Source organism: Seriola lalandi, unplaced genomic scaffold (genome assembly GCF_002814215.2).
Source record: "Seriola lalandi dorsalis isolate HSWRI2012SDOR001 ecotype SW California unplaced genomic scaffold, Sedor1 jcf7180002054867, whole genome shotgun sequence".
Taxonomy (NCBI): domain Eukaryota; kingdom Metazoa; phylum Chordata; class Actinopteri; order Carangiformes; family Carangidae; genus Seriola; species Seriola lalandi.
Window position 1 is genome coordinate 36,892 of NW_019525420.1, and position 12,647 is coordinate 49,538.

General features: G+C 42.7%; 1 protein-coding gene across 1 annotated transcript in view; it reads left to right on the plus strand.

Annotated features, from left to right (window-relative positions):
• LOC111671143 (macrophage colony-stimulating factor 1 receptor 2-like) overlaps nucleotides 1–12,647 on the plus strand; it is a 20,028-nt gene that overhangs the window by 4,381 nt on the left and 3,000 nt on the right. The window contains exons 2-16 of the mRNA XM_023428162.2: nucleotides 3,256–3,531; nucleotides 3,680–3,973; nucleotides 4,132–4,265; nucleotides 4,345–4,507; nucleotides 4,783–5,167; nucleotides 5,512–5,627; nucleotides 5,781–5,889; nucleotides 7,945–8,123; nucleotides 8,211–8,308; nucleotides 9,000–9,126; nucleotides 9,318–9,422; nucleotides 9,531–9,641; nucleotides 10,360–10,519; nucleotides 11,589–11,662; nucleotides 11,755–11,865. Coding sequence (XP_023283930.1) covers nucleotides 3,256–3,531; nucleotides 3,680–3,973; nucleotides 4,132–4,265; nucleotides 4,345–4,507; nucleotides 4,783–5,167; nucleotides 5,512–5,627; nucleotides 5,781–5,889; nucleotides 7,945–8,123; nucleotides 8,211–8,308; nucleotides 9,000–9,126; nucleotides 9,318–9,422; nucleotides 9,531–9,641; nucleotides 10,360–10,519; nucleotides 11,589–11,662; nucleotides 11,755–11,865 — 2,442 coding nt within the window. The remainder of the gene's footprint in view (nucleotides 1–3,255; nucleotides 3,532–3,679; nucleotides 3,974–4,131; nucleotides 4,266–4,344; nucleotides 4,508–4,782; nucleotides 5,168–5,511; nucleotides 5,628–5,780; nucleotides 5,890–7,944; nucleotides 8,124–8,210; nucleotides 8,309–8,999; nucleotides 9,127–9,317; nucleotides 9,423–9,530; nucleotides 9,642–10,359; nucleotides 10,520–11,588; nucleotides 11,663–11,754; nucleotides 11,866–12,647) is intronic.

Consider the following 12,647-nt stretch of genomic DNA (forward strand, 5'->3'; position numbering starts at 1 on the left):
ACAATCACTTTTGCTTCCTACATGGACAGATTAATATCCCTGCGGTTTAACTGACTTGGCGTTATACTGTGATGATGAAGTGTTCCCTTAATGTTTGGAGCAGTGTATTATATTTCTATGTGGCTTAAACATGAGTGGATGATAAACTGTGTGGATGTGAAACTCTGACTCACTGTCAGAAACACTTACACAACGTCTTCATCATGATGTGGTTTAAAGGCTAAGAGTGACACACCTCAGTGTTTCCCAGCATGCCTCAGGAAGGGCCAGTTCATTATACAGCTCTTATTTTAGAAGCTGAGGTTTTACTTCCATGTTTTATTGAGTCTTTTTTACTTTCTAATCTGAGGTGCACACATGCACTTGTGTTTGTCTTTGTATTCTTATGAGGACCCACTGACCTTTGCAGTCCTTCAAACTCGTGTTTTACACAGTGGAGACGGGACGTGTCCTCACTGAGTACAGCTCAAATCAATCAGCTGATCAAACAAACCAACCTTTGTCAGCGGACACCGTGTACGCAGACTGCTCTGTCTTTAGCAGTCCCTGGTCGGCCCTTTGTCGGCCCTTTGTCGGCTTTATAGTTCATAGTAAAATAGGTTTGATGAAGTGGAGGATTGTGGTGTAACTGATAACAGCTCACACACACACACACACGCACACACGCACACGCGCACGCGCGCACACACACACACACACACGCACACACGCACACACGCACACACACACACACACGCAGGGTTTCACTTCTTGTTTTTTTCAGATTGTGAAACTCGATGACGAGAATCTTCAACTGTCACATGAAGCTTCACAACGAATATCTTCATCTGTCTGTTGATAATATTTGTATCCATGTATTGATAAGTGCAGTGACTGATCAGTCGCACGCATTATGAACACCTGAACGTCAGCTGATCGGAGAATCCTAACACTGTAAAAGAACAGAGGCTCAGATTTCTAATCCAACCCTGATGTCTTTGTTCTGTTCTGTTTCTGCTCTGTTCTGTCTGTTACGTCTGTTCTATCTGTTCTGTTTGTTCTGCTCTGCTATGTTCTGTTCTGTCTCTTCTGTTCCGTCTGTTCCGTCTGTTCTGGTCTGTTCTGTCTGTAGTATTATCAAATTGTCTCCTTGAGTTTCCTGCTGTATCCATCCAATAGTTGTCGAGACATTTCCGTCTGGACTGAACGGTGTCACTATCCATAGAGCAATGTCGCTAACCTGACTGAAAACATGCCTGTCGTGTCATGTGATCTCAGTCGTTGTCTGAGACACCTGTCTAAAACCTCTAAACGCCCGTCATTAACTCTTAATATAACAGGACCTTTATTGTGAAAATCACAGGAACATAATTCCTGTGTGTGTCGTGTAAAAACCTGAAGTTTTGACTTCAGTCGTCTTCACTGCAGGTGATCACCATGACAACCCACCTGCCGATATGACGATGGGCGTGGCACAGTATCCTGCCCAATCGGATGATGAAGCCACCGATACAAGCCACGCCCCTGAGCTGTTGGAGCTGGTCCAGGATCAGCAACCAGAGGCACTGTGGAGGAAGAAGGTCCTGGATCTGCTGACACAGCTAGTCCTGACCCAGAAGGAGGTCGCCAGACATCAGGTCCAGGTGGTCCAACTGCTTGGCATGTTGGGAACTCAGGTAAGTCAAGTTTAGTTTAGTTTATCTGAGGTTTAATTTAGTTTAGTTTATGTGACGTTTAGTTTAGCTAGTTTGGGGTTTAATTTACTTTATTTGAGGTTAAGTTTAGTTTATCTGAGCCTTAGTTTAGTTTAGTTTAGTTTAGTTTATTTAGTTTAGTTTAGTTTAGTTTAGTTTAGTTTATCTACGGTTTAGTTTAGTTTATTAAAGGTTTAGTTTATTTGAAGTTTAATTAAGTTTATCTGAGCTTTAGTTTAGTTTATCTATGGTTTAGTTTAGTTTGGTTTATCTAGGATATAGTGTAAATCAGATAATAATTTTGTTTATCTTAAGCTTAGTTTTAAAATATTTTTTTCAGTTTATTTATATTTAAGTAATTAATTATCACCCTGGCTAGAGTGGTCAAGTTTTGAAATGCTGGAACTGTTCTTCAGAGGTTCATTACCTCATTATCTGTTGGTGACTTGATGCAGTTTCATCAGACCCACTTTGTCTAAACTAACCTGGGTGTGTTGCTGTGTCCTCAGGGCTCCCAGCAGATCCAGGATCTGCAGAACGTGGCACGTCACCAGAGTTTGCTGGTTGAAAACCATCAGGCTTTACTGCTTCAGACATCCCGGATCGCCACCCACCTGCAGGACCTCACCAAGAAACCTGCTGCGGCCAGCCAATGAGATCCTCTGATCCTCTAAAGGAAGCCAATGAAATCATGTTTGTAATGACGGTGAAATGTGTTCTAAACCAGCCAATAAGGTTAATCTGTACTTATACTACTAGCCAGTGATTTTCATGTTTTACACCAGTTAACCAATGAGATTGTTTGTTATTAACATTTTAATCAGGAGCAAACCTGTTGTGGGTAAATCAGTGAGAATGATGTTGTGTATCAGTAAACACATTGATAATCAAGGTTCTTATTGGCTTATGATCTGTTTTTCTGAGATGAAGTAGGACATTGTTTCTAACAGGAATCTCAGAGTCGATGACTCACATCACTTTTCCATTTATTATCAGTTGCTGACATTGTAGCAGCCAATCAGAAACTCAGAAACAGCTCATCTTGATTGTTCATTCACTCATTTCATTTTGCTGTAAATCAAAAGTGATGTCAATGATTTTTAACTTTGAATGTTCCTTAAATAAAGTCATGCATCCATCCAGTGGCCGTGTCTCTCTGTGTTACAGTGTCCTGAGCATTTGGTGCTTGTGGTCTCGACCAAATCCTGAAAAAATGTCCTTCATCACAGGTTGTTGTTGTTGTTGTTAGGGTTCCAATTGTGTTTCAGTGTTGTTGTCATTTTTAGTGTTCAAGTTGTGTTTCAGTGTTGTTGTTGTTGTCGTTGTTAGTGTTTCAGTTGTGTTTCATTGTTGTTGTTGTTGTTGTTGTTGTTAGTGTTCTAGTTGTGTTTCAGTATTGTTGTTTTTGTTGTTGTTGTTGTTGTTAGTGTTTCAGTTGTGTTTCATTGTTGTTGTTGTTGTTGTTGTTAGTGTTCTAGTTGTGTTTCAGTGTTGTTGTTTTTGTTATTGTTGTTGTTGTTAGTGTTCCAGTTGTGTTTCAGTGTTGTTGTGTATCTATCACATTACCGTTCCTTTCTGTCAGATTCTCCTGCTGCTCCATCGATCCATCTGAACTCTGACTTTTTGCCAAATCAAACCGAGATGGTTCTGACTGCCGGCTCCGCCTTCACCCTCAGTTGCCATGGTAATGGTTCGATCCGCTGGTCTAGCACTGCATTTTGTCTGCTGTACCAGGACAAACTGCCCAACCCGGTGAAGGTCAACAGCTCAGTCCCTCGACACACTGGGACATTCCGCTGTGGGTACACCACCCAGGGCCTGGAACACCTGGACACCTGGATCCACCTGTACATCAAAGGTAAGATCAGCTGATGCCTCACACCTGCCAGAGTCCAAACCACAAACTATTTCACAAGTATGTAATTCCTCTAATCGTTGGTTGCTCTGGTTGCTACCTTCAGGTGATCACAGGTAAGTGATTACTCACCTTTCGATCTCTCTCTCAGACCCAACCGACCCATCCAGTGTGTTCGTCACTCCTCGCAGAGACCCTGATGCCAAAGAAGGACAGGACTTCCTGTTCAAGTGTCTGCTGACTGACCCATCTGTGAAAAACCTCACCCTCCAATCAGAGGACAGGGAGGGAGTCCTCCCCCAGGGCATGAATGTGACCTTTGACCCCCACAGAGGGGCCCTAATCCGAGACCTGCAGAGGTCGTTCAACGGCCGCTATGTGTGTTCAGGCTGGAGGGATGGGAAGCAGTTCAGATCCAAATGTGTCAACCTGATGGTGGTCCCCAGTAAGACCTGTCTGTCTGTACACCTGTCTGTCTGTCTGTATACCTGTCTGTCTGTACACCTGTCTGTCCGTCTATATACCTGTCTGTCTGTAAACCTGTCTGTTCTATTGGTCTCTCCACCTGACTTCACACCTGTCTGTCTACCTATCTGTCTGAAGGGCTGCGTCCTCCCACCCTTTCTGTCAGTCAGGATAAATTCGTCTGCCTGGAAGGAGAAAAGTTTGAGGTCACCTGTCTGACTAGTAACCCCTCCCACTTCTACTACCTCACCTGGACACACCCAAACATACAGGTGAGAGGTCAGAGGTCATCTGTGTGTCTGTAGTCCTGACAAACTCTTTTGATGTCAATGGTTGTCTGGTTTATTTCAGGGACTGAACATGACTCTCAGCCGTCACTATAGCAACCACCGCCTGTACATCAATGGCACTCTGACTGTCTCTGGTGTCAGTCTGAAACACAGTGGACCATACACGTGTACTGCCACCAACGAAGATGGAGTTGCCACGGCAACCACACAGCTCAGAGTTCTGGGTAAGAAGATTTGGTTGAAAGACAAGATTATAAATAAACATAGATAGAACAATAATAACTTTGGGGAACAAGAATGTAATTCATGGGAGAAATATAGAGATAGTACGGAACAAAATTACCATGAGAACAAGGTCATCACTGTATGGAACAAGATCATAAAACAGACACAAGATCATACCTTTTCATCATAGTGTCTGTAACTTGTAGAGAGATAATACCTGGAGCATAAACATGGACAGACTTAGTGGCATTTACTTTCTCCTCTTCCTCACTAGATCATCCTTACCTGAGGATCTATCTGCAGTCGACACAGCATGCTAATGCTAACACCAAGTCCACAGACGTCAAGTACCTGTCTGCTAATGTTAGCATTATGCCGGTGGAGGTGCAACGAGAGCCAGATGCTAACATTAGCCATGCTTCACCGCAAGTGAATCGTGAAATGTTTGCTAATGTTAACCCCAAAAGGACAGATGGTGCTAGCAGTGCTAATATTAGTGGCAGTAGCAGAGTGGAAGTGTATGAAGGCCAAGATGTGACGCTAACATTTGTGATGGAGGCATATCCTCCAATCAGCAACCAGGACTGGACGACACCAATACACACCAACAGCAAGAACAACACAGTGTACCATGAGAGCTACACTGCTAATGGCTACAGGTTAGCATGCTAACAACTACAGACTAGCACACTAACAGCTACTACAGGCCAACATTATCAGATTTCTACAGCAGGTTGGACAGAAACCAGCTGCATCAAAAATACAACTTTAAGGTTTTTTAAGGTGGTGTTACAGGTGTTGCTGCAGTGGTGGTGTTGGTTTTAAAGTGTTATGGTTTGTTAAGGTGTTAATTTTAGTGTTAAGGTTGGTGGTATTATTGGTGCTAAGGATTGTTAAGGTGATACTGTGGGTGTTTAAGTCTGCTAAGGTGGTATTGTTAAAGGTTTTTAAGGTGGTATTGTAGGTGCTAAGGGTTGTTAAGGTGGTATTCTTCATGATTCAGGTCGGAGGCGAGCCTGCTGCTGCGGCGGGTCCGTAAGGAGGATCAAGGTCGATACTCGTTTCATTTCTCAAACTCGTTCTTCAGCGGCTTGCAGAACGTCGATCTACGAATCTTCCGTAACAAACTTTATTCCTCCTTTTCCTCACTACAGAAGTTTTCCTTTTCTCTTCTAATTATTACATGATCTTTAAATGTTTAGCTATCTCTAGATCTTGTTGTATTTATCCTATGTAGTCAATAAATATAAAAAATAAAATTTCTTCTCTCAGGTTCTCCGAGTGCTGAGGTCATTCTACAGAATGACACCCTGACCTGCATCAGCTCTGGATATCCACGACCCACAATCCTCTGGTACACCTGCACTGGAGTCCAGGACACGTATGTACCACACAGATTGACAGTGTAAAGTGCTGTGAACCTGAACATATAAAGTTTGTCCTGAGGGTGGTGCTAGAGGAAAAATACATGTAGGTAATAAAAATAGTTACATGAACTTGTGATATCAACTCACAATATATGACACAAACACATTTCTGTTATGAAGATGTAGTTTTGTAATTTTTAACTGAGTTATGTTCTTTGTTTCTTTAAACATTAATTAAAGTAACTGATTCAATTACAGAGTAAAACACAAGATAGATAGATAGATAGATAGATAGATAGATAGATAGATAGATAGATAGATAGATAGATAGATACTTTATTTATCCCCTAGGCGAAATTCATGTGTCCATTAGCTGATTGTTGATAATAATAATAATAATAATAATAATAAAAACAGTTAATAATAAATAAACAATAATAATTAAATTAGTCCACTTCCTTTGGCAGAGGTGTTGTATAGCCTGATGGCAGTGGGAACAAAGGATCTCCTGAACCTCTCTGTTCTGCAGCACAGTGAGATGAAATGTTTGCTGCTGTAGCTGCTTCTCTGTTCTGCCAGAATGTTGTGGAGAGGATGGTTGGTATTGTCTAAAAGAGTGAGTCCAGACTCCTGCAGCGCAGACCCAGCCTTTTGGATCAGCTTGTCCAGTCTCTTTGTGTTCATGTCGGACATGTTGCTGCCCCAGCAGACTGCAGCATAAAAGAGTCTGGCCACCACTGACAGATAAAACATGTGCAGCATTTCACTGCAAACGTCAAAGGACCTGAGCCTCATGAGGAAAAAGAGCCGGCTCCGCCCCTTCAAGTAGATGGCATCTGTGTTCAGGTACCAGTCCAGTTTACTGTACAGGTGCACACCTAGGTATTTATAAGTGTGCACCACTTCAATGTCCTTCCCTCGAATGTTGACTGGCTGAAGGGCCTAGGCCTCCAAAAGTCAATGACCATCTCCTTGATCTTGGAGGTGTTCAGAAGGAGGCAGTTCTTGTTCCTCCATTCACTGAAGGCCATCATCAGATCCCTGTACTCCTCTTCCTGCCTGTTCTTGATACACGCTGAAATAGCTGTTTCATCTGAGTATTTCTGAATGTGGCAGGACTTAGAGTTGTATTTAAAGTTGGCCGTATACAGGGTGAACAGGAACCGAATCAGAATAGTCCCCTGTCGAGCCCCAGTGCTGCTCATCACTGTCTCTGAGACACTGTTACCCAGCCTGAAATACTGTGGTCATCTTGTCAGGTAATCCACAATCCAGGACGTGAAGCAGGGATCTACCAACATCCCTTCCAGCTTGTCTTTAAGAATGGGGGGTGGATGGTGTTAGGGGTTAGGGTTAGGGCTGCACAGTCCTTTAACAGCCTCGGACACACACCATCTGGGCCTGTTGCCTTTCCAGGACGTAGCCTCCTGAGCTCCACCCTCACCTCCTCTGTTGTAAAGGACAGGGGACTTGACCCCAGTGTGGAGGGAGGTGCGGCTGCAGTTTCAGGTTGTGAAGGAGATGCCGTAGGAGAAGCTGCAGCTGAAGCAGTGGGAGAGAGAACAGGTGAGGCTGTGTCACACCTGTTGTAGAACAGGTTGAACTCATTGACCTTGTCCTCATCACCTGATGTTGCCTGGCTGTTCTTCTCTTTATAGCCAGTGATGGTCCTCATCCCCTTCCACACCTCTCTGGTGTTGTTGTGCTGCAGCTTCCTCTCTATTTTCTTTTTGTAGTCCTCCTTCGCCTGCTTTAATCTCCTCTTCAGCTCATGTTGCTCACACCTGAGCTTCTCCCTGTCTCCATCCCTGAAGGCCTCCTTTTTCTGGTTGAGGAGGGTCTTGGTGTTATTGATGATCCAGGGTTTGTTGTTTGAAAAGCAGTGTACAGTCTTTGCTGGTACTACAGCGTCCAAACAGAAGTTAATGTAGTCTGTGGTACATTCAACCATTCTATCAAGGTCAGGGTCCTTGCTTTTATCATTTTCCTGTGACTCCAACAGGACATTCCAATATGTGCATTCAAAATGAGTTTACAGAACAGATAAAACACTGTCACCTCTTCCACAGGTGTGGAGATGTCTCCACCTATCAGGTGTCTCCAGCTAATGTGACCTCACAGGAGGAAGAGGAGGAAGAGGTGAGGAAACACCTCCCTCTGTCAGCTGGTGATGATGTCACTGTTGAGTGTGTAGCCTCCAATAAGATGGGAAAGTCTCGTGATGTCTTCAGACCCTGGAAGTCTCAGAGTACGAACACCTGAAGCACTTTGTGGTATTGTATCTGTGACAGGTGCAGATCATTTTTACTGAACATGTCTTCCTGTTCTCCTACAGAACCTCAAATGCTCTTCACTCCGGCTCTGATTGGAGCTCTGAGCGCTGCTGCCGTCCTCCTCCTGTTGCTATTGGTTGTCTTTTACCAGTGGAGACAGGTACGTGTCGTCATCATCATATGGACTTATTGGGTTTGAATGAAAATTGTCTGAACAGTCTGGGTTACTGTGGTTACTGTGGTTACTATGGTGACCCAGTTCTGGGTCAAAAAGCAGCATGTTGGGTTATAGGTTTGTTCTCCACCCAGAAATGTGTGAAAATGACCATGTAGTTGAATTAAAGCTACAAAAAGTTGGGCTGAAAAAAACAACCCAAACTCTATGTTATCACTATCAACTTATTTAATGTCTGCTTCTTCTAACTTCTGCTGCTAATGTTAAAATTAAAGTAAAATTGATATAAAGGATGAAAGGATGAAACAAGCACATGATGTCCCAGCTGTTCTTTTATTGGTACAATCAAAATATATCGGGTTAACCAAGTCTTTCTTTTTTTTTTAGCTTAAACTGCATAAAAATGACGTACTTGAATGATGCAGCGTAACCTAATGTCACTGTATTTAACCTAATGTTAGGTCAAACCTTCCCAACCTATAACCAAGCAGTTGGGTTATTAAAATAACCCAGCATTTTTTAGTGTGTACACACAGATGTTCATGTTAATAAGATAAGGTGCAGCCTTACTCAGTTCCTTCTGTTTGTCCTGACAGATTCACTTATTCACTGTTTCATTCACAACCTGCCCCCTGAAATCATTCCCATGACGTTTTGGCTCTTCTTCTTCTACCAGAAACCCAAGTATGAGATACGCTGGAAGATCATCGAGAGCACAGACGGAAACAACTACACCTTTGTTGACCCTACCCAGTTGCCGTACAACCACAAGTGGGAGTTTCCACGAGACAAACTCCGCCTTGGTACAAAACTGTCTGATTCAAAACCAAAATCTGTCAAAACGCTAAAGCAGAGGGATGTTTCAAAATAAAAGTCAGTGTAGACACTGATAGTGTTCCTGTTTCTGACAGTGGAGAGTTGTGAACTCCACTCTGTTGTCCAGGTGTAGTCACTCTGTGGTTTAGTCCTCGACCTTTGACCTCTCTGATATCAGGCGCTGTTTTGGGTTCGGGAGCATTTGGGAAGGTCGTCGAGGCAACAGCATACGGTCTAGGAACTGACAACAACGTCGCTAGAGTCGCCGTCAAGATGCTGAAACGTCAGTCCACAAACTTTCATCATCATCATCATCATCATCATCATTATTATTGTTATATCTGTGACACTCCACTGTTGTAATGAGATAATCTGGTGTGTTCATGAACAGCAAGTGCTCACTCGGAGGAACGTGAAGCTCTGATGTCAGAGCTGAAGATTCTCAGCCATCTTGGTTACCATGACAACATCGTCAACCTGCTGGGAGCCTGCACTCGAGGAGGTGATGACTGTTTTAATCATTAAATATCAGAATAAAAGTAAAGCCATGCCACAAACAGATCAATGTCACTATTTACTGCTGAAAATACAAATGTAGATTAATACGCTGCTAAAAATAGTTCCCAACAACATCACTATTTCCTCCTGTTTGATGAAAACTACAGCAAGGAGCTGTTTTAGTGAATCACTGAGCCTCTTTAAAAATTAAAGTCTAAAGATCTAACGTCTTCAGGACCAACCAATGGGCTAAGGGTTGAAAACCACAGACAGGAAGTCAGAAAGTGTAAAGTGGTGCAGTGGTTAGCACTGCCGCCTCACAGGGAGAAGATTATGGGTTCAAACCTGCTGTCCGGAACTGTTCTGTTTGGAGTTCATATGTTCTCCTGTGTAGGTTCCCTCCGGGTTCTCCGGCTTCCTCCCACAGTCCAAACATATGCAGGTGTGAGTGTGATTGTCTATACATCAGCTGTGTGACAAACTGCCCCCCCCCCCCCATAGATAAGACAACTGATTGGTTGATGAGAAAATACTCCGAATTTATCAGTAATGAATATAATTAATTGCAGCATGTCACTGTTCTTAAGTGTTTTTAAGAGAAACCAAAATGTATCCTGATGTTTTCCTTTTTGCAGTGTATTGTGGGACAGTATCCCTCCAGCCTTTTCAGTGAAGACACAGCAGACTGACTGACATCTAACCCACCCTCCTACCCCCACCAGGTCCCATGCTGATGATCACAGAGTACTGTAGCCATGGTGACCTGCTGAACTTCCTGCGGGCTCACACTCAGGACTTCATGACATCCATTTTGAGTGTGGATGAAGTTGAGGAGGAGGCTTTCTATAAGAACATGGCCGCCCAGAACAGCAGACTCAGGAGGTTTGAAATAACTGATCCAGATCAGTTAGACCTGAGATCAAGTTAATTACAATTAAAGCATCAAGGAGAGCAGAGAATTCATGCCTCCCTTCCTTCCAGGGCGTCTTTAAAACCATGATCGCATGACCACAGCATCTCTCCAGACATTCATGAAGAGTCCAAATCCTGAGCAATAAATCACGTTCACTCGTATATTTAATCAACCAGCCTTACGACTGGAGGCTGTGCTACGACCTCGGTTGCTATGGTAACTGTTATTGGGTACTGGGCCAGCTGGACTGGAAAAAGTCCTTCACAACAAGAACTTGGGTTTTGTCAGAAATCAGATTTAATAACATTTAAAGAAATTTGTTTGATCTGAACTATTTTGAAATTCTAAAGTAAATTCACAATGTGCCTTAGAAATAAGTGTGTGTTAAAGACTGTGTCATCAGCAAAGAGTAACAGAAACAGATGAAATGCAGAGACTGAAACATTAATAAAGAGAACAAAAGAACAAGAAAGAATCATTGAAGAACACCATGATTAGTCATAATTCATAATGTGATAACATAATAAAAAAATTGATCCAAATTGATGAGAGCAATTGATGAACCCAAAAATATACAGAAATAATATTGTTATGGTAAATGGACTAGCACTTATACAGCGCGTTTCTAGTCTTACTGACCACGCTTTACAATACTTGCCATTCACCAATTCACACACACATTCATACATGACAGTCACACACTGATGCAAAAGGAAGTGGGGTTCAGCATTTTACCCAAAGACGGACTGGAGGAGCTGGGGATTGAACCACGACCTTCTAATTAGTGGACAACCCGCTCTACTTCCTGAGTCACAGCCGCCCTGTTATAAATAGACTGATCTGCTCCTGAAAGTAATCAAGATTTGCACAATACATCATTTTATTTATTATATCTAAAACTTCTTCTGAGATGTTAATTCAAGCAGAGCTCTGAGGTCACACTAACATCAGATGATTGACAGCAGCTGTTTCATTCATGCTTCATCATCAGCTGTGTGGCTTCTGGCTGATTCTGACATCCAGTCATTTGTGTTTCAGTGACAGTGGGATCTCGTGCTGTTCAGAGTATCAGGAGATGCTGCCAGTTCTCAACCCAGGACAAACACACCAGGGTACCAACCTGAACTCACCTGAACACCTGAACACACCCACAGTTTCTGTCTCTGTGAGGTCAGACCTGTCTAATTCCCTGTCTGTCTCTCAGGTGTACAGACAGACAGCCTATCTGTCAGTGACCTCATGAGGTTTTCGTACCAGGTGGCTCAGGGTCTGGACTTCCTGTCCACCAGAAATGTAAGAAAACACAAACGCGCTTGTCTATACTTTGACAATTCTCATTGATCAAATTCATTCCCAGGCCCCGGACACCTGATCTGACCCAAGCATTAAAACCAGGTCCCTTCAAACATTCCTTTCAAGTAATAAGGACCAACCAAAATCCTCACTATGTAGAAAAGTCCTCACAATGTAGAAAAGTCCTCTCAATGTAGAAAAGTCCTCTTAATGTAGAAAAGTCCTCTCAATGTCGAAAAGTCCTCTTAATGTCGAAAAGTCCTCTTAATGTAGAAAAGTCCCCTCAATGTAGAAAAGTCCCCTCAATGTAGAAAAGTCCTCTCAATGTAGAAAAGTCCTCTTAATGTAGAAAAGTCCTCTCAATGTAGAAAAGTCCTCTTAATGTAGAAAAGTCCTCTTAATGTCGAAAAGTCCTCTTAATGTAGAAAAGTCCCCTCAATGTAGAAAAGTCCTCACAATGTAGAAAAGTCCTCTCAATGTAGAAAAAGTCCTCTCAATGTCGAAAAGTCCCCTCAATGTAGAAAAGTCCCCTCAATGTAGAAAAAGTCTTTTCAATATAGAAACATCCTTTCAATGTAGAAAAGTTCTCTCAATGTAGAAACATCCTCTCAATGTAGACACGTCCTCACAATGTAGAAATGTCCTCACAATGTAGAAAAGTCCTCTTAATGTCGAAAAGTCCCCTCAATGTCGAAAAGTCCCCTCAATGTCGAAAAGTCCCCTCAATGTCGAAAAGTCCCCTCAATGTCGAAATGTCCTCACAATGTAGAAAAGTCCTTCAATGTAGACAAGTCTTCTCAATGT